At 37.5% G+C, this 22648-nt stretch overlaps 1 protein-coding gene across 11 annotated transcripts in view; it reads left to right on the top strand.

Annotated features, from left to right (window-relative positions):
• Window positions 1–22648, top strand: part of NCOA1 (nuclear receptor coactivator 1) — a 237848-nt gene that overhangs the window by 145933 nt on the left and 69267 nt on the right. For all 11 annotated transcript variants that reach the window (XM_027033311.2, XM_053201163.1, XM_053201160.1 and 8 more), the window contains 3 exons: window positions 2268–2373; window positions 9398–9564; window positions 15998–16095. In XM_027033311.2, coding sequence (XP_026889112.1) covers window positions 2285–2373; window positions 9398–9564; window positions 15998–16095 — 354 coding nt within the window. In that variant the 5' untranslated portion in view covers window positions 2268–2284. The remainder of the gene's footprint in view (window positions 1–2267; window positions 2374–9397; window positions 9565–15997; window positions 16096–22648) is intronic.

Raw genomic sequence — 22648 nt, 5'->3', positions numbered from 1 at the left:
TTCTTTGGAGAGGGCCCCAATTAAAATTAGGTCTCCTCTATTGCTTCTCTCTATGAGAAACATTCTATTCTATTCTTTTCCTATTCTTTTCCTTTTCCTTTTGTATTCTTTTCCTTTGTAACTTTTATCACAGTTTAAAATTATATGTTACTTTTGTGTCTTATTTGCTTATGTCTCCCGCTCCCTGAGGGCAGGAACCTCTATTTTGCTGACCATTTATTTGCTCAGCTTTTAGCACAGTGTCTGATGCATGATAGATGCTTGATTTATTTGTTAAGTAAATGAAGGAAGTACGGGATCACAGAAGCCAATGGGTGACAGTGTTTCAGAAGGTTATTTCAAATGCTGCTCCAAGTAGGCCAATAAAATAATGATAATAATAATAATAATAATAATAATAATAGCATATATTGAGCACTAACAAATTAAGGCATGAAAAGTGTCCATTGTATTTATTGATAAGAAGGTTTGGGATGAGTTATCCACAAGTGAACCCTAGGCCCTCATGGAGCTCTCTGTCTAAAGAGGAAATAACAACAGTCAGCATTCTCCAGGAACTAGAGCATGCTCTTTACATGCACTGTTTCATTCAGTCCTTACAACAGATCTGAAGGTGGGTGAAGGTAATTATTATCTGTATGTTATAGATGAGGAATTAGGTTTAAGGAGATTATACACTTTGCCCAAGAATAAGTAGGTACTGGTTAAGCCAGGACTTCAACTTAAGGCCTTTCTGACCCCATAGCCCATGCTTTCAACCACCATGCTCCAGTAGGGGGACCCAGTTGATTCCTCATCAGGGAACTGATATCTTGGAAATGACATTTGAGCAGGAATGGTTTAGGTGCTGTTTATAGGACAGATTAGAAGTGAGAGTGACTGGAATTGAGAAACCAGATACATGGATCTTGCATTAATCCAGAATGAAGCATTGGGTTCCAACTAGAATCATAACTATATCTGAGAATAAAAAGGAAGGGACAATCTGAGATCTCTTATTAAGGAAGAATTGACAGGACATGGATACTGATTAGAAATGAGAAGTGAAGGAGAAAAGTAAAAAGCAATTACAAGACTGCAATCCTAGGGGTTGGAGGTTTTTATGAACTGCACTTCTCATGTGGGAGAAATTCAGAATGTGCCCCTTTTGTTGCATGAAATAATAAATTCATGATTAGAATTTTAGTTATTACTTGTACACAGAAAAGGGGGAACTGACAGTCTTTGATATTGACAAAGGACAGGCTAGAGACAGTAAGTTTCAGGACTAGAGAAAAAGGATTTGCTCACATGTGTTAATTAAAACCATGTGAGAGATTCTTATGGATCTCAGCATTCTTTATAATAAGCTTTATAAGCACAGTTGTCATTGCTGTGGAAAAGGAAAAGTTAAAGGTTTTTCCCATTTAGCAAGGATTTTCTTTCCTTTTTCAAGGGTAGATGGGGTGAAAACAAATGGGGGAGGTATGCTGTTTGGCACTAATAACATGCAAAAGGTCGTGATGAATATAAGGCCAGGGATAGGATTCTGAGTTTCGTTAGGGATTCTACAGAGAATAGTGGTTGATAGGGACAAGTCAGAGTGGATCTGTAAGTGTAGTCACTACCTGGCACAACATGTGAGAGAGAGACCTGACTGGCGTGCTCAGGGAAATGACTTTGTGTTCTCTGGCATCTATACCAAGATCCTAACATAGACTAAACATTTGATCTTTGTCGCCTGACTACATAAACACAAGGTTAGGTGTATAGAATTCAGAGTTGGTAAGTACCAAATCTAATTCATTGTTTCAACTTTAATTGTAGATGTATTATTTATTTTCTTAGCAGTATAAAATCCCAAACCTTATGAGTAAAAGTTGTTTCAAGTTCTTTTCAAAGCATAATCTAAAATAAATACATATAAGAAATAATTTCTCTGACTCCCAGTTATACATTGTTCTTAGAAACATCTGAAAGTGATTTTTTCTCTGAAAAAAAATTTCAGTGTCTATTTCATTATTCTAATAATACTTTCATCCTATTTGACCTTTGTGATTTCATAAGGGACTATTTATTTTGTTTTACAAATACAGAAAAGAAAGTGTAGAAACACTAAATAAGTGATGACTCTGTATAGATGGGGATACTTTTATGATGGCTGTAATTAGGTATTCACAGAGACCCTGTAGTGTTTAGATATCTTCTAACATAAGGGAGCTTCCTCCTCTCCTGTGCTTAGAAAGCTCACCAGAGTAGATTTCTCATTGTTGTCCTTCCTTTTTTAGGTGTGAAGTTTTTCAACATGAGTGGCCTCGGGGACAGTTCATCCGACCCTGCTAACCCAGACTCACATAAGAGGAAAGGATCGCCATGTGACACACTGGCATCAAGGTAGGAACACTGTTTTCTTAGTCTAGATCTAGGAGAGCTTCTTTATCATTTTCATTGCCACTTAAGAGTTCTTGCTAAATCTACTCCAAGTTTTCTGTTCTTCTTGGAGTCCCTTATACTCCCCATGTTTTCTTGTTTCCCCGGGACTTTTGCACATGCTGCTCCCACAGTCTAGCTTGCTCCCTCTAGATTTCTTGTAGTCAGTACCTATACATTCAACAGATACCAGCTTAGACATTACCACCTTAAAAGGAGCCTTCTCTTACTTCCATAACTATTATGTTAAGTCTCCCCCATCCTGTATCTGTCTCACATGTATATTTATAGCTCTGATCCATAATTTCAGGTTTTTACTAGTTCATGTGATTATTTTGTGAATTTCTGGCTTCTCCACTACACGCTTAGGCTGCTATTTGGTAAGGACCTTGTCTGTTCTTACTAGTATATGCCTAGTTTGTAGCATAGTGTGTGGCTTATATATAGTAAGGACATAGTAAATATTTGTCACGTGAATAAATAAGTCCATTGTATATCTTTAACCTGCTATCTTAGAACGTTATGTTAGCAGAACTAAGAAATATCATTATTTTTATAATATTAATATTAGGATTTTAAAGAATGCCTATTTGTGAAATTAAATATTTGTGTATCATAAGGAATATGATCACCTTAAATAGGCTAAAAAAGAATTGTTGCTAAGGAGATTCTAACAAATGCCAGACAGAGAAAGAAACTCACTCGCATCAAAAGAACAGCTTCCCACCTGAGAGGAGAAGAGTGGGGATCTTATTCCATTCATCTTCTAGGATCTAGAGAAAGCTTTCTCAGCCTTCACACTATTGACATTGTCAGCCAGATAATTCTTTGTTGTGGGCAGCTCTCCTGTATGTTGTAGGATGCGTAGCAATATCCCTGGCTTTCACACACTGGACGCCAGTAGCATCTTTCCATCAGTTATGATAACCAAAGTGTCACATCAGTTGTGACTACCAAAAAATGTCTTCAGACAGTTGTCAAGTGTTTGTCAGGGATGGGGAAAGCAATATGGCCCCCATTGATCATCACTGATCTAGAGAGTGAAGTGGCAGAAGATTCTTCTGTCCCTGGATTACATGCTTCTTTCTCATGGGGGATAAAGAAAGGATTTTAACAGGGGAGTAAGTGCCAGGGCTCCAGTCTGGAGAGAGAAAAGTTGATCAATTAAAAGAACTGTCACAGATCATAACTTAAGTATTCATAACCACAGGTAAGTGTCCAGATGCTCAGAAGAACGTTGATACTGAGATACAATCCAGATTTGTGTTGTCAAAGTTAATGTGCTTGTTTTATCTGTATGTAAAGTCAGTCCTTTTCAAAGGAAAATGTAAGAGTAAATAAACAGGGGTGTCTGGATGGCTCAGTCAGTTGGGCATCTGACTTTGGCTCAGGTCACAATCTCATAGTTTGTGAGCTCGAGCCCCACGTCGGGCTCCCTGCTGTCAGTGCAGAGTCTGTTTTGGGTCCTCTGTCCCCCTCTCTCTTTCTCTGCCCCTCCCATGCTAGTGCTTTCTCTCTCTCTCTCTCTCTCTCTCTCTCTCTCTCAAAAAATAAATATTTAAAAAAAGAATAAATAAATAAAACTGTTGTTTTTTAGATTTAATTTTTTACTTGGGGAAATTTTTTAAATCTATGTTAAGAATAGACTCTAAGAAACTATATATATCCATTACATATAATTGTTCATATTTTGTGGTATTGTTAGTATTTTTTAATATTTTATCATATTTGTATAGTCTTATTTGAATAAGGTAGTAAAATGATTAATTATTACATTGATTTGTCTGCAATTAATTTCTCCATTTTTAATAATTATATATGAACTGGTGAGTAATACAGAATGTTTGTAAGTATACATATGATACAATACTGTATACTGTATATATTTTTCTAGAGTATACTTTTTCCAGCATGCATCTTGAGATATAAATATATATAGATTCAGTTCTGTCACCTTTTGATTAAATGTTGTAAGACAGGAATGTATCCCATTTGAAAAATCCATTTCCCTATAAACAACCTTTCTGTTAGAAATTTTTGCTCTTACAGCTAGCACTACAGCGAAGGAACATTCTCATATGCACCTCCCTACTTTATTTTTGTTTGTTTATTTTTTATTTAAATTCATGTTAGTTTACATACAGTGTAGTATCAGTTTCCACACCTCCTACTTGATATGTGAGAGTTTCTTTGGGATCTGTATTCATCTTTATGTTAACTAGGTCACCACCACATTGCTCTTCAAATAACAAGCATTGAGAGTTCTTTTTTTCTCACACCCTTACCCACACTGTCCTCTCCTCACTGTAAGTCTCCCAACTTGATGAGTGTGGGGTTACAGTTTGAAGTATATTTCACTGATAACCAGATAAATTGATTTTGATTTTTGTTTTCCTCTTCTGTGAATTTCCTGGGTGTATCTTTTGCCCATATTCTTGCTGGGTTGTTTTCCTTTTCCTTTTTATTTATAAGATTTTTTTAAAATTTTCTGTGTACTACTCTTTTTTTGCTTATATTTGATGTAAATATCTTTCTTCTCCTGGTCTGTTTAACTGTTTTTGAAATCCGTTGACATACCTTGGAACCTTCAGTTTTCATGTGTCAAGCTCTTGGGGGTCTTGTGGAAGAATTTTTTTCCCTCTACTTCAAGGCCTTAAACATGTTTTTACATATTTACATATTACATACATATGTGTATTTAGAGTTTTAATTAATGTAGAATTTGATTTGCATATGATATAATGTGGGGAACTAATTTTATTTTTTCCCATGTAGAACATAAGTGGTTATGGCCCTATCCTTTCTCTGCTTTTGTGCTGTTACCTTTATCATAGATCCAGTTCCTGTATAGATAGGGATCTGGTTCTGAACTTTCTTATGACAATCACCTTGATATCTGTTGAGGCAAGTCATTCTTTGTTATTTTTCAAAATCGTTTTCCCTATTCTTGTCCCTTTACCTGTCCATTCAGATTTTTAAATCAGGTTTTTAAGTTTCCCCTGAAGAAAAATACTCCTGGGATTTGGATTAGAATGTCATTTACTTTTATAGATTAAATTGGAAGAGAATTGACATTTTTATTTTCTAGACTCCAGATTCCCGAGTGTTCTTATTTGTGAATATAAAGGCTATTCACATATTCAGGTCTTCACTATTCTTTGGTAGTAGTTCATAATTTTCCCCTTTGAACAACTAGCCCATCTTTAGTTAGATATATTCCAGGGTCCCACAGAATTTTTATTGCTTTTGGAAATGGTATAATTTTGTCTATTGCATCTTCTGACAGCTTTTAATATATAGGATTTGGGATTATTGGTCTCCTATGCATCCATTGTTCTAAACTTTCTTATTTGTTTTATGGTTTATCTGTAGATCTTTGATTTTTTTTTATACATACATAATCATGTCATGACAAATATCAAAAAGTGAATATATTTTTTCTTCTTAGATGTTCTAAAGATAATAATCTATGTATGTCTGCTTTCAAAATACTTGAAAACATTACCTCCTTCAGGTTTGTAAGTATGGGCTTCAGTTTCAATTGGCATTTTTGATATGGTAAAGTAAAACTTTGTGATTTTGAAACTGATTGAGTTTGTGTATGAATACCACCTTGTAATGCTTCTTTTGGTTTTGTTATTATCTGCTGTCTCTTTGGACAGATTCTGAACTCATTAATCATAAAGAGAATATGTTAGACCTCAGGATATTGCCAGCCCTTTGTACAAGAGCCCTGATAGAGTTTCTTAGTAATTGATGCCTCATATCTCTTCCTATTACCTCTTCTCCATTCTTTAACTGTACTAGGAGAATGGGGATTAAAATGCCAGTCTCAAAATGCTGGGTAGCTATGCCTTGTGCTTGTTTAATATTTCTAATTCAGCTCAACAAGTGCTTTATTTAGTGCCCACTATTCAACCAGCATGGTGTGCATGACGTTATAAGGATATAAGCAAAGTGAGTCATGTTTTCTATCTTCAGGGAGCTTACAAATCTTGTCATGCCACTCATTCTTCTTCTTAAACCCTTCTGGGCTTCCCCTCGCCCTGAAAAAAATAATCATAACCAAAACAATGACAGTAGGTAACATTTACTGAACTAAAAGTATATGCCAGCAACTTTGCCAAACATTTTACATTTAGCATCTTTTTTAATCCTCACTAAATTCTAAGAGATAATTAATGTCATCACCCCTGTTTTGCAGATAAAGAAATTGAAGCTGAGAGAAGTTAAATTGCTGTTAAGCAACTTGTCCAGGGTTACATAGCTAATAAATGACTGAGGAAATTTGAACTTGTGCTTTTAAGCAATACATCATACTCTTTATCATGGTGTATGGAAGAGCCCTCATGATGTGGCTTGGAACTCATCTCCTGCCCTTCTGTTTCTTATCTGTAGTTGAGCCATACTGAACTACTTATAGATCCTTTAACTTGACATTTTCATTCTCATATTACACCTTTGAAAAAGCTGGGTTTTGTTTGTCTGCCTCCCCTGCCCTGAAACCAATCCCTGTCTACCACCAGGTTGGGACATCTCATTGCCTCAGTGTAGGTGCGATCCGGATGAACTTCTATAGTATTAACAGTCTTGTCACATAGAGTTGTAATGACTCTTTTTCTTTATTCTCACACTAATTAGGGCTACACCTAATTTACCCCTGGGTCCCCAGGACATAGTGCGTGGCGTCTGGCATGTAATAAGTTTAGGACCATTTGTTGAAAAAGCTAGTAAGTTGAAGGAAAAAGATACGTTAGTTAATTCATAGCATGATTAACTAGCATGTGTGCAATGTCCATGGAAGTCGAGTGGGCTGGTGAGAAGTGTAAGTGGCTAAAGTAATAAAGGAAGCCTTCTTTTCCATTAAGGTAGAATTTTTTGGTCATGTCCGCCCCTCCTTCAGTTTTGACTTTGTTTAAATATATCTGCTCTCATTTTCTGTCCTTACTTATTAGTTACTTCGTTTCGTGGTGATTTTCCTAGTCTCCTTCTTAAGTCATTTTATAGACAACTCAGCATTTCAGTATTTTTAGCTTCTTGCTTCCTCTGTCAACTCTCTGTCTATCCTGCCATTCTAGCACTTTCTTTTATTCTACAGTGGTGTTAGGCACTTCAGTTTTACGTAAAACTTAATGTCAGAAGCCGATTTTGGAGTTCCACTACGTGAATCCAATTTACTCGTGTTAGAATCTAGACCCCTAGATTTAAACAGATCATACTTTAGACAGAATCTACAAAATAAGTCTAGTATGACTTAGTTTCTCTAAGGTAAAATCAGGTGTCCTCTAAAACACTATCAAGTTGCAGAGATGGAGTTCTCAGAAACCTTGAATATGTCATTTTCTTTATGCCTTGTTTTCAATGCCTTTGTGTGAAGTTTGTCAGAATATCTTGCTCCATGTACTTTCTGTGGAAATTGTAAGATAAAGTTTTACTAAATAAAGTGGGACTAATTCCTTAATAATGAAAGGCTTTACAGATAAAGATAAAGGATGATTGTTAAAGTTTCAAAATTTGGTTTTGTTCTGGGATGTGTACAATGTTGTAGTATTTTGTTTTTTGTGGTTAAATACATTTGATTGGCTGACTTGGTTCTTTTCAACTTACCATGTTGTTATGGAAATGCTATTACTTTTATAGTTTTGTATTATGAAAAGTAAGTGGTATTTTAATTGTTGCCAATTACGAGCTTTTTATTTTTCTTAATTTTTTTTAAAAAAAATTTTCTTTAACATTTATTTATTTTTGAGACAGAGAGAGAGCATGAACAGGGGAGGGTCAGAGAAAGAGGGAGACACAGAATCTGAAACAGGCTCCAGGCTCTGAGCTGTCAGCACAGAGCCCGACGCGGGGCTCGAACCCACGGACCGCGAGATCATGACCTGAGTCGAAGTCGGACGCTCAACCGACTGAGCCACCCAGGGGCCCCAATTATGAGCTTTTTAAAAAGCAACTAATCTTGCCCTCTTTTCACCTCTTTTTTTTTTTTTTTACCACTTTTCTACCATCACACCAGATGATTTTGGTTGCTGCTTATAAAACAAAGAGTTATTTATGACCAATCTTTCTTATTATGTTAATTTGATAATGGAAAAACTCATTTCAAAGTAATACTTCACTATCTTTGCATGTATTACATAAAATAAGTTGCCTAATGATCTGGCTAATTAAACCAGGGGTAAAGACTGGAAAACAAAACTGAACAGTATTCATTCAGTACCTTTGATTGAATGTAAAGTGCTAGCTGGTTGCGCTGTTATCCTTTGTTCTCGTAATTTTGCTTCAAGATAAATCAAAATTGATTTTATTTATCACATTTATGAGAACTTATAAATAGATGTCTTATTTTTTGTAGAATGAGGTTGTATACAAAAGACATTGTTCTCTGTACCTTTGTCTCATAATTGATTATTATTCTGTTTCTTTTACTTTTTGGATGGATGCTCTTTTCTTTTTGATGAGGACCAACTAATGGTCTAGTTATGATAAGAATCAAGTGTTTATCAGATTTCTTTCAGTAACAAAAAAATTAAGAAAGTTTACCAGATTTCAAAGTATAACTTATTTGAACTCTAGTATAGTCTGCACTGCTTAATTTATAACAAAGTTATTTGAAAAATCAGATTTTCTAATTCAAGGAATTATTGCAAGGAATTATTGTTTAGAATATAAAGTAAATTCCAAATGCAGTGAGTGTAAGTACTTTCTGCTTCCTTTTAATATCTAACATTTTGTTGGGAAATATTTGATGTATTTATATCATTGAGGAAATACATATATGATGGCAATCACTCTCTTTATGTATTTTTGGCCAGAATTGTTTTCTGCACTTTGGTATTGTGAATTTAAGTTGCTTTTAAAATCGGACTTTATATTCTGGATAAAATTATGGATCTCTATAAATATGTAAATATTAAGTACTTGATCAAAGAGGGAAGTATCGTGGTAGAAATGTACACTAACTGGTTTTTCTTTGTGTAACAAACAGCACTGAAAAGAGGCGCAGGGAACAAGAAAACAAATATTTAGAAGAACTAGCTGAGTTACTGTCTGCCAACATCAGTGACATTGACAGTTTGAGTGTAAAGCCAGACAAATGCAAGATTTTGAAGAAGACAGTCGATCAGATACAGCTAATGAAGAGAATGGAACAAGGTAAAAAAAAAAAAAAAAAAAAAGCCAAAACCATGGTTGTGTGCTTTGTTATGAAGACCTTTATAATAGGTGATTTTATTATTTTTATTAAGAAATTGCATTGAATTTCATAATGTTATTAAAGGAACATTTTTGTATAGACGGTCTTTATTTTAGAAAGTGAATCTGAGAGGTTTCTTGTTACAAAAACATGGCTTATTAATTTAACTTGAACACTGGTTGCCTTGGTAGGTTATGAAGCCTGGTATCTAAGGGAATTGAGTCAAGAGATCTAAGTTGTGGGGTCAGACCTGAAGCTCTGGCATAGTGTTGAAAGACAGTGCCTCAGTGGTAGGAAAATCCCTCCATCTGAATAATAAGCTTGTCTCTGCCGGGGCTCTGGGCATGGGAAACAGTCTCTTGGGGGAAAACCCTGACTTTGTTTTACGACTCATATTTATACTGTCCATATTTACTGGGGACCTCATGCCAGAAAACCCCTAGCAAAGAATTAAAGCAGACACACAGGCAGAGCGCTTTGGAGGAAAACTCTCACACCTGATAATGGAAAAACTCATTTCAAAGTAATACTTCACTATGTTTGCATGTATTACATAAAACAAGTTGCCTGATGATCTGGCTAATTAAACCAGGGGTAAAGACTGGAAAACAAAACTGAACAGTATTCATTCCCATGGCGTTTCCAAAGAAAAAGTGCTTATGAGGGTGATTTTATGCTAAGAAATTATGTAACATATGAGGAAACAATCTACAGTAAGTAGGAACACAAATAACAAACAGAACAAATAGACCAGAAGGAACTTCAGATGAATAACAACAATGTGAAAAGATTATAAACAAATATATTTCTAATGATTAAAGTGGTAGGATGTTAAGATTTTATAAGCTGGAAAGTGAATAGTCTAGTGACAGCTGATGGAGCAGACAGTAGAAACTAGTATTTTAAGTCTCCGACGGGGAGAGCCAGCCAGAAGCTATATGTCACCTCGCTGCTTGCCGCCCAAGGGAGGAAGAACCCCTCTGGGGACACTGACCTGCCCAAAGGAAAAGACACACAGACACTGACAGTTGGGAATGATCCCCACATGACAAAAGCCTTTCCCTGTCTTGCCCCCTCTATTCACACAGCTGCCAGTCAGCCTTTTAGTACCTTACTCTTTAATCTGAATAAAAATCTGAATATTTGAGGAAAACCTGTAAAGTAGAAGAGAACAAACCAAGCAAACAGGAAAAAAGGGAACTCAGAGAACGTAGAGACAGTGCAGGGAGCAGAATAAAACTTCAAACCATCAAACAGTCCCTCAGAGACAAAAAGGAAGGTAATTCAACTATGAAACGATAATAAGATGCTATAAAATAAAACATTCAAAACACCAAATAACTTTTGGAACTTAAAATCAGGATAACTGAAATAAACTTTGCCTCTTTACTTTGTTTTCTACTTTTTGCCTACTCTCTGCCTAACCATTCTAGGCACACTCTGCCTCAGGTCTTGGCACTTTCTTCTCCCTTTGTCTGGAATGTTCTTTCTCAGATGTACACAAGGCTCATTCCCTCACCTCTTTTGTGCCTTTGTTCAAATATTTCTTCGCAATGAACTTGTCTGTAACTATCCTACCTAATACACTCTCTCTCTAATACACACACTCTCTACATCTTCCTTGATTTATTTTCCCCACAGTGTTTTTTACATCTAACATATTATATGTTTTATTTGTTTATTGTCGGCCTACTCCCACTAGAGCTCCATGAGGGTGAGGATTTTTGTTTGTTCCTCATTGTGCCCTCATACCTAAAACAGTTCCTGGTTACATAGTAGACTTTCAGGGAATATTTGTTGAATAAATATTTTAAGGGTTGAAAGATAATGTGAAGAAATCTCTTAGAAAGTAAAAATAAAAAGACAAGTAGTGGAAGACAAGGGAAAGGTGGGAAGTGTATAGGAATAGTTCAGGAGGTGTAACATATTAATTTCAGAAAAAGAGAACAGACCAAATAAAGGGAGGAAATTATAGGAGTAATAATACAAAACCAAAACAAAACACTTCTCAGAATTAGAAAGATGTGGGTTTCCAGATTGAAAGCACTCATATAGTGCCCAGCGCAACGAATAAAAAGAAAGGGAGAAAAACCTCACACCAATGCACAATTTTCAGACACCAGAGAGAAAAAAAACAAGGGAAATAAAAAATAGACACATACCAGATTCAGAGTGTATCCTAAATAACAATACTGAATGAGAATTCTTTTCTTAAGAAATGTTTATTTATCTATTTTGAGAAAGAGAGGGAGAGTGCACACAAGCAGGAGAGGGGCAGAAAGAGGGAGGGAGAGAGAGAGAGGGAGGGAGGGAGGGAGAGAGAGGGAGGGAGGGAGAATATGAATCTCAAGCAGGCCCCGTGCCACCAGCGTAGAGCCTGCTGTGGAGATCAAACTCACAAACTGTGAGAGCATGACCAGAGCCAAAACCAAGAGTCAGACACTTAACCAACTGAGCCACCCAGGTGCCCTGAGAATTCTAAACCTGGAATTCTGTGTGAATCCAAATGAAGTGTAAGTGCAAAATAAAGACATTTTCAGACATTTAAAGCCTCAGTTCAAAAGTTATCTTCTGTGTACTTTTTCCAGAAATATCTATCAAAACCACCATAGCAAACCAAGAAAGAAAGGCATAGGATCTTAATCCAGGGAAACCATGGAATCTTAACAGAAGAAAGGTGTACCCTTGTGCATCAACCTAAAAACATAGCTAGTGGATAGAGGTCTCCAGGACGAATGTTTCCATGGGGAAAAAATGGAACAGAGAATCAGAGGACTGACTAATTAAGAGGAAAATTTCATTTCGGGGGGCGGGGGGGGGGGGTAGTTAGGGATGAGTTGAACTTAAAAAGACTAAAACGCAAAATAGGAGAAATGTAAATGATAGCACACACCTTGTCTCGTTTGTGAACTTTATTTATGTGGCCACAGGAGCATAGATATTAAATACTGATTGCCCTAGAAATTGTAACTATATTGGGAGGATGGAAGGAGGGAGAAATGTGTGGGTAGAAGGTTGATGTAAGTTAAAGTCTTACTTTTCATGATAGCGTGCCAATAAATTATGTCTATCATGGACATAATCAAGATCTAGCAAATAAACATGGGATTGAGAAATACAGAATGTATAGTTAGGATACAGGCTAGGCTACTGTAACAAGAGACCCAAAGTGCAGCAGCTTTAACAAGATAATCTAGGGATGTGTCAGAGGTTGTGATTGATTTCGTCTTTTTTTTCTGTGCCATTCCTATTGCCATTTTCCACGTGGCTAAACATGGCTCACGGGTCCACATCCCAGCTGACAAAAAGGGGAAAGAAGAAAATGGGGAGGCATGCTTCTTTCCTTTTAAGGACAAGACCCAGAAATTGCATGTCGCTTCTTTTCACATTCCTTGAGCCAGAAACTAGGTCACATAGCCACTCCCGCCTTAGGTTTTGCCTGAAATTTTAGATGTTTTGCTTTTCACACATAGTTATTTAATTTACTTGGACTTGATGGTTGGTGTTCTTTGACAAACCTGTTTAAAAACCAAAAACCTGTCTTAATGTTATAAACACATGAATTGATGAAGGAAGTACATCTTAGAACTAAATGAGAAACTTCTGTACCATAATAATCAAAAGGTAAATAACCCAGTTAATAGATGGACAAAGGCTCTGACTGAATACCTCTCAAAGACATATAAATGACTAATAAGCACAGGAAAAATATGTGCATATCGTTGCCATCAGAGAAATGCAAATCAAAACCACAGTGAAGTACCAGGATGGCTGCACACAAAAAAGACAGATAAGTGTTGGTGACGATGGGAGAAATCGGAACCCCCATACACTGCTTGTAGGAAAGTAAAATAAAATTGTGCAGCCACTTTGGAAAACAGTCCAGTAGTTCCACAAAATGTTAAGCATTGAGGTACAGTATCACCCAGCAATTCCATTTGTAGGTATATACCCAAGACAAAGGAAAACCTAGGTCCACACAAAAACTTGCACACAAATGTTCGTAGCAGCATTATTCATAAATAGCCGAAAGGTGGAAACAACCCGTGTATCTATCGGCTGACCAATGGATAAGTTAAACAAGGTATATTTATATAATGGCATATTATCTGGCAGAAAAAAAAGGAATGAAGTACTGACAGTGCCTTGAAAGCACACGAAGCAAAAGAAGCCAGTCACAAGGAACCATGTGTTGTATGACTCCATTTATACTAAATGTCCAGAATAGGCAAATCCACAGAGACAGAAAGTAGATTGGTGGTTGCTTAGGGCTTGGGAGCATTGGGAAAATGGGGGGTGACTGCTCAAGGGTACAAAGTTTCTTTTTGGGTTGATGAATATGTTCTAAAATGTATTAGAATGTTGGTTGCATAACCCTGTGAATGTACTAAAAACCATTGAATTGAATGCTTTATTTTTTTTAATGTTTATTTTTGAGAGACAGAGAGTGAGTGGGTAAGGGGCATAAAGAGAAGGGGACAGTGAGCTCTGTGCTGACAGCAGACAGTCCAGTGCAGGGGCTTGAACTCACAAACCGCCACATCATGACCTGTGCTGAAGGATGCTTAACCGACTGAGCCACCCAGGCACCCCTGAATTGTATGCCTTAAATGCATGAATAGCATGCTATGTGAATTGTGAATCAGTAAAGCTGTTGTTATAAACACTATATGAAATGACACTTTACACCCAATAGATTCACACACACAAATTTTTTTTTAATGCTGATATCAATTGTCAGTGAGGATGCATAAAAACAAAACTCCTTGAATGTTACGAGTGGTACATTCTCTTTAGAGAGCAATTTGTCAAACTTAGTAATGTCGAAAATACATAGACCCTATGAACCGGCAACTTCACTTTTAGTGTTTACCCTCAAGAAACTGTCACACATGTACAAAAGAGGAAGTACTGAAAATAGTTTATTACAGCACTGTGTGTGGTAGTCAAAGGTCTGTCAGTAGTGGCTTAGGAAATCTACTAACTGTGGGTTAGTCACATGATATATACCATCTCAAATGAATGAATCAGATCTACATCAGTGTGCTTAAATCTCAAACATAATATTGAGTGGAAACACCAAGTTGGAGAAGTCCATATATACTTATGTAAACTTTAAAACACAAAACAGTATGGGTGCCTGAGTGGCTCAGTCAGTTGAGAGTCTGACTTCGGCTCAGGTCATGATCTCACAGTTCTTGCTGCTGTCAGCAGGAAACCTGCTTTGGATCCTCTGTCCCCCTCTCTCTCTGCCACTCCCCCCCTGGTGCTCTCTATCTCAAAAATAAACATTAAAAAAAAATAAAAGGTGATCTATTGTTCAAGAAATCATACATGTGTACTTAAGTAATAAAAAACAGGCCTAGAAATTATTATACTGACCTCAGAATACTAGTTATTTCTGAAAAGAGACAGAGAAGGAATGGTAGCAGAGTGTTCTATTTGCAGCATTTTATTTTTTAAAGAAGGAAGGACGTGGAGCAAATGTTAACATCCGTGAAAAATGAATGGTGGCTATGTGATGTATGCTATGTCATTTCCTGTATTTTTTGGAATATATGAAATATTTCATATTTAATTGTTTTAAGATTTTTTTTATTTGTAAGTAGTCCCTACACCCAACATGGGGCTCAAACTTACAACCCCTAGATCAAGAGTCACATGCTCCTGAGCCAGCCAGGCGCCCCTGAAATATGTTACACATTAAAGTAAAAAAATGAGCCTCTATATTCAATGATACCAAATTTGGTTTTTGGCTAACTAACTCACTAGTTTGACAGATTGGAAACTTATTTAAGTATGGTGCTGTTTGAAGATGATGGATGGCTTTTCCAACATCACTGCACAAAAGAATTTCAGATCATTTAGTAGTTACACAGTTTTATCAATCAGATCATCATGACAGGAATGTGAAAGGTAAGCTAATTCATGCAGGCTCACAAAAGGAAAAAGCATTTCTTCACTCTCTTTTCAATGGCAGTTGATCAAATCAGAAGAGGAAAAAGAAAAATGGAGGAAATCATCATTCTTTTACAGTTTGCTCATTTCTTAAAAACTTTTGGTGTAGACTTTTTCAAAAGGCTTTATATTTATACCATTTTCCCCGTTGTTGGAACATTGGACTTGATAGGTCAGAATTCAAATTATCTTGCTGCCACTTATTAGTTATATGATTTGTGACACGTTACTTAACCTTTGTGAACCTCAATTTTGTCAATTGAATATACATATAAAGTGAATATCATTAAGATTAAATAATGTTGTCAATAAATATCGCCTAGATAATAAGTAAATGTTATTTGAATCTTAAATTAGGTGAATCTGTGTCTTTGTAACTTGCCAATATGGAAATGAGCCCTTTTGGATGCATGACTTTTTGTTTCTTTATTATAGAGAAATCAACAACTGATGATGAAGTGCAGAAATCAGACATCTCATCGAGCAGTCAAGGAGTGATAGAAAAGGAATCCTTGGGACCTCTTCTGTTGGAGGTAGCTGTTCTCATTGATTTAGAAAGGGATCAAAATCTTTGTTCCAAGATAATTTGGTTTTTTCTCTTTTATACCTTACGTCAGATTAATAAATTATAAAACAAAGTAAGTTTTAAAGAACCTTTAATAATTATTTTGTAACCTATTTTGACAGTTGTTGCTGTTTCAGAATGAAATGTGAATAATGAATATGAGAAATTTTCATAAAAGGCATTCTATATAGTCAGATGGAAAACCGAAGCCTACCGTATGGCTTTGCCACTCGTTTCTGGGGTGGTTTGGACTAGTTGGGAGTATAAAACATTAGAATTATTTAGCTCACTAGTGCTATCTATATGTCTGTAGAATTTCACTTTTGAGTGAGGGGATGCGTCACTTTATTGCAGTAGGTGTTTTCCTGAAAAGTTTCCTGACTAAAATTTTCAAATGTTTACGTAAACACTGTATGAGAACTTACTATTTTAATGACCCTCTACTGAACTTTTTGAAGAACTTTTAAACTTGAATTGTTTTGTAATTACTGTGTAATTTTCACCTCAGCTTTTCCTATCTAACCTTCACTCCCTTTGTCTTCAGCGTAGATGTCTTGTTTCCAAGCAGGCCTATCACCTTCAGTGATCCCTCTCACACATGAATGTTTAAGAACACATGTGCGGACACACTCATTCCCCACAGAGTAAATAGAAACTGGGTAGAAACAGCTACCATCTGAGCGTGTGCATACACGTGTAACTGGGAGAGGGGAGGGTAACCACATGTGGTAGAGTCTGATGTTTTCTTTGTCCCCTCTTCACATCCTGTTACATTGACTGCATGACACATGACCATGTTTTGGAAACGGTACTGTAACAAGTATAGTGAAAATGTGATGGTGGAATCTGGTGGCGAACGTACAGATGTTAGCGACAGAATTCTTTCAACTTTGCTATAGTTTGAAATCTTAAAATATAAGCTATTAGAGGAAAAGACATTAAAGAAAGAAGAGCACTTTCAGCTCATTTCCAGCTTCCGCCCCGTCTCTTCCCCCTGCTTGGCACCTTTCACACCACTTGGTACACTTGGGCCCTTCCTGGAGCCCTGACCTGTCTTAGCATTTACTGCTCCTCTTCTCCACCCTGCAGGGGGTTGGTCTTTTCATAACTTGTAGCTTCTGTGTGTGGGTTCTGTCTGCCTTCTTAGTGCCCTAGCCTCAGGACTCCCTTCAATTCATTAAATATTTTATTAAATTTATTTTCTACATATAATGTCTTCTGAGATACTGGTAAGTACAAGATATACAGATTCTTGAGATTCCTGGGGTTCCTGTAGGAAAATGGTGATCATTGAAATCCTGGCTTCACCTCAACGTTCTTCAGAAACCTCAGAGATCAACAAGGAGAACAAGTGGATTGTTAACAAACTGAACATAGCACAGCTGGAGACAGAGAATATTACTACTGCTACTTTAATTTAGATAAACACTCACCATTGCCGTGTGAGAAAAGTCCACGATGCTTTAACATGAAGAGAAAATGACAGGAAAACATCCATTCGAAGCTAGTATAAAAAGAAAACAAAGTAGGAATATTTCTTTTAGCTGATGAAATTATTACCCTGAAAATCACTATGAATCAAAGGAAAACCGTACCATAGCATCACATGAATTAGATGTCATTAGGCAAACATTTTCAAATATGAAAAAGCGCATCAAGTTAGAAATTCTAAAACCTCAGAATAGAAATGTATTTAGGTTTTGACTTCAAGGAGCTAATAATATTTTTACTTATGGGTTATAGATAACATGAAACAGACTGCAAAATAGAATTGCTGACTTTCACAGACTTCAGGGTCACCTTCGTTGACAATCTTTTCTGGACCTTCTTTTGTATCCTCTGACCCAGCCTCATCATCTCAAACTTTATAGAGTCTAATCCAGGGCAGCTAAAAGAAGTGGTGAAAAGTCACCATGAGACTGTCCATTGATTCATTCAGGCTGAGTCTGGAGCTGCACTATTCAGTAAGATAGCTGTTAGTCAGACATGGCTGTTCAAAGCTAAATAAAATTAAAAATTCAGTGCTTCAGGAGCACGTGGGTGCCTCAGTCTGTTGAGCGTCCAACTCTTGATTTTCGCTCAACTCGATCTCAGGGTCATGGGATTGAGCCTTCTTTTGGGCTCCACGTTGAGCATGGAGCCTGCTTAAGATTCTCTCTCTCTTCCTTGTTCTCTTTCTCATTCTCTTTCTCTCTCTCTTCCTCTTTCTCCTACCCTCCCCCCCCCTCTCTCTCTCCCCCCCCCCCTTTGCCCCTCTTTCCTGCTCGCCTGCTTACCTATTCTCTCTGTCTCTAAAAAAATAAATATATATATATGTATATATGCATGTATATATGTATTTTTTCCCCAATGCTTCAATCTCACCAGCCACATTTATTTTTTTTATGTTTATTTATTTTTGAGAAAAACACAGAGTGCAAGCGGGGGAGGGGCAGAGAGAGAGGGAGACACAGAATCCAAAGCAGGCTCCAGGCTCTGAGCTGTCAGCACAGAGCCCGATGTGGGGCTCAAACTCAAGAACTGCAAGATTATGACCTGAGCCCAAGTCAGACACTTAACCAGTTATCCCACCCAGGTGCCCCGTCACCAGCCACATTTAAAGTGCTCAGTGCCCATATGTCATCAGTGACAATTGTATTGGACACACAGATATAGAACTTACCTGTCATTACAGAAAGTTCTCTTTGGCAACATTGGTCTGGAGGGACTTGCTTAGAGGAAGGTGTGCAGATCTAAAAAGTAACCAAATATCTACAATTCTATTAGGAACTCTCACCATACTGTTATTCCCTCCCCTCCCCCTTTCAAACATAAAGGAGCATGAGTTAAGAATGAAGATACTGGAGGTAATTTCTTCACATTTAAAGGGAGAGTGGTATTAGCCTTTATTTAGTCAACAGATATTTATTGTTTGCCACACAGTAAGTACTCCTCCATTTTTTACTGTCCTCATTGTCCATTGCCCTTTGCTATCTAAGTTCCTCTGCCTCCTGTTCACAGCTCTGCATTATCTGACCGTAGCTTCTTATCTCCAGCTGCTTCCCAAGAAAAATTCAGTTTTAGTCATGGAGGTCTCCCTATACCTTACCCACACACTCAGGCCTCCTTTCCTCACTTTGTGCCATTCCCTCCATTGCCGTGTGCCTCCTGACACCGTTCACCACCCAGTGCCGTTTTCTTAAAACTCTTCCTGTTGCCTCGTTGCCAGAACTATCTCTGTTCTTCTCTGGCTACTCCTCAGCCTCTTCCTCAGATTTCTCTTTCGTAGCCTGACTCTTAAATGCTAGCATCCTTCAGCGTTCTGGCCTTGGCTCTTTTCCCTTTTTTTTTTTTTATTCTGTGCACATTTCCCAAGCAGTTTCATCTATGCCTATGTCCATGTGATGTATTCATGTATGTGTGCATACATGTAAGTATGTATAAATTATCAATTAGGATTCTCTGATTTCAAGCAATAGACCCCAATTCTGCCCAAATCAAGCAAATGTGAATTTATCAGAGTGCTATTTGGGTATCCCAGAACGATGCTTGGCAGTGAGATGAAACCAAGTCATCTTAAGGAGGCTAAAAATCAGATACTATACGAATGGTCTCTTAGAAAGACCCATCTGGGCAGTACCTTGCTGGTACAAGTGAATGCATTCCAGCTATATTCAATCTTTCTGTAATTCTCCTGGAGATTCCCATTTAGGTTGGAAGTCTCCCAGTGGTCTGATTAAGAATCTCACAAGACTTTGTTTAATTGGGAAGAAGTAACTCCTCAAAGGAAATCAGATATTCTGTGGAAGGGGAAGAGATGATTATAGTTAAGACAAAATAAACAAAAAGCCAGATGATACTGTATGTACCTGTAAATTGCTAATGTCTGCCTTAAGCTCAGATCTCTCTTCAGTTTCTCTTACATTCTATCTTGCTGCCTTTTGAACATCTCCATCTGAATGTTCCTTAGTCATTTCAAATATAACATTTCTGGGGCTGGCTCAGTCAGTTAAGCGTCTGACTCTTGATTTCAGCTCAGATCATGATCTCACGGTTTGTTGGATCGAGCCCTGTGTCAGGCTCTGTGCTGACAGCATGGAACATGCTTGGGATTCTCTCTCTCTCCCTCTCTCCACCCCTCCCCAACTTGTGTTCATTCTCTCTCTCAAAATAAATAAACTTAAAAAAAAAGGAAAATATTTTTTTAAAGAAACAAATATAATATTTCTAAAACTAAATTTATGACTTGTCCCTTTATCTTCTGCCTAAAAATAAGGGGGGAAAAAGTCAGTAATAAAGACTAGATTTCTTTACTCCTTGAGTCCACTTCCTCAGGGAAAGGCACCTATCTACCAGAACCCTTATTACATCATTAATGGAGAATCGCCCAAAATACTCATTCCCACAGCTGTTAGAGGTCTCCAAATGCTGTTTGTTTTGCCTGTGTCAAATTCTCTTCCTTCACTTCCACTGCCATTGCCTTAATTCAGGCTCAGGTTTGAACTGAAGTATCACAATAGCATTGCAACTGTTCTGGCTTCCAATCTGCATGCCACACCCACTTCCAGAAAGATCTTTGTAAAAGCAGACCACATCATTCGCATGCTTAAAACATTGCCTTCAAGAAAATGCATTGCCTTTAGAATAAATTCCTTTTTTTTTTTTTTTTTTTGCTTTCATTGAAGATTAAAAAAAAAAAGTTTTGCTATTGTACATAACACAAATATAACAAGTGCATACAGGGTGATTTTTTTTGTTTTTAACCTCTAAGCTGGTTCCTGTGTTTGAATGTCCTTTCCACCTGAGTTACTACTGTGTGTCTTTCAAGACTTTGCTCAGGTGTAAGTGTGGCCTTCTCCCTGGAAACTTTACCAGTGACAGTCGTCCCTTTGCCCATTTTGGGTGCTTCAGTCTGTGCTTAACCTTTATGAATTCCTCTACTGCACTATTCATAACTATGCGTACTTGTCTTTTTCCTTCAGAGACTGTATAATTGTTGAGAGTTGTGTGTTTTATTTCCAGAATTTTGTCAATTAACTGGCACTTAGGTGATAGTCAGTGAAGCTTGTGGAGTCATTTAAAGCCAAGGCCCTGTGAGAAGCCTTGGCCACTGTGGACCCTGCCATGAGACACAAGGTGGCCAAGAGAAAAAATCCTCAGATTGATGATGTTGTACTGAATGGACAGGCACTTCTTATCTCCTGTGTGCTGCTCAGTGGAAGACCAGCTGTCAGGACTTGGAAAAGCAGGAAGGTTCCTTTCCAGAAGGACACTTGGAAGTTAATTATATGCACAACATACGAGAAAAACTTGTAGAATAACTATTAGCAGATTATATTAGTCTGACAGACTTGAAGAAAATAGAGATGTTTGTGTATTCATAGGAATAGTCTCAGAGAATATTCCCTGAAACATTACCAGTCTCCCGGGGGTGAGATTTTGGCAGATCTTCTACTGTTTCATTTTCATACTTAAACAATTTTTATAAGTATATATATCGTAATTAAAAAAAAAATAGGCATTTCCAACAAGAGACAGGCTATCTGTACCTCAGGAGTAGGGTCAGCAGGACGATTCTGTAAGCACGAGGGAGCCTTTGTAGACCTGTTTTCCAAGCCAGTCTTTTCTGGGGAAGCTCAAAAGAAATATGATGCCCCAGACTTCACAGAGGAAATGACGAGTCCATGTAACTGAGGCCAAGCAGGGACCTGGTGAAAGTTCTACACTCCCCAAAGGCTGATCAGCTGCATATTCCAGAGGCCAGTTACTAGAATAACTTCCCAGCCTGGCAGTGAAGTCAGGTACAGTCAGTGGGAGGAGAACCTGGAGAAGCCCCAGTAGGTCTGTGGAAAAGGATACCGCAGGGACTCCAGGCCTGCTACAATGAAGGAGAACTTTTAAGTCCTTTGGATTTTGCAAATACTTTAAAAATAATTGCACCAGATAGTCCAGGTGAATTCCTAAGCCTTACTGGTGCTGGATTCTGTGCCCATCATTGGCCAGTGTTCACACTGGACAGAGGTGATCCCGGGAGTGGGTCTTGGTCTTTCCCATTCCCTCTGCAGGTAACAGGCGACGTCCAGAGATATCCAGAGACAGACATGGAGAGTAAGAAAGCAAGGGAGAGAGTAGCTGTGGCTTTGAAGGTAGAGAAGATAGACAGGGTTGTCAAGGAGGCAGAGAGGGAGGAGCCGTGAAGGATGCCCTGAAAACTAGGTGCAAAAAGGAGAAGGTCGTGCTGACGAAGCAGGGTACTATGGCCCTTGGAATGGCCATGGAACAACCAGATTTTACTTGCCTGTCTTTTTCTTGCTCTAAATTATGACACTTAGTTATACCCAAACTGTTCTTGATTAAACTCTTTTGACAGATCAAAAATAAGATAAATGAAGTGAAATTGTATTTACACTGAATCAATTAATAGCTAAGAACATTTTAAGTAATTTTTACATCTACTTTTTTAAAAAATGATGTATCTGTATTTCTGTTGTTCCTATCGTCATATCACCTGCTATGAAATTCATAGCTAATGTCAAAAAAGG

This window comes from Acinonyx jubatus, chromosome A3 (genome assembly GCF_027475565.1).
Source record: "Acinonyx jubatus isolate Ajub_Pintada_27869175 chromosome A3, VMU_Ajub_asm_v1.0, whole genome shotgun sequence".
Classification (NCBI taxonomy): domain Eukaryota; kingdom Metazoa; phylum Chordata; class Mammalia; order Carnivora; family Felidae; genus Acinonyx; species Acinonyx jubatus.
Note: the sequence above shows the minus strand (reverse complement) of the source record. Positions and strands in the feature narration are given on the sequence as shown.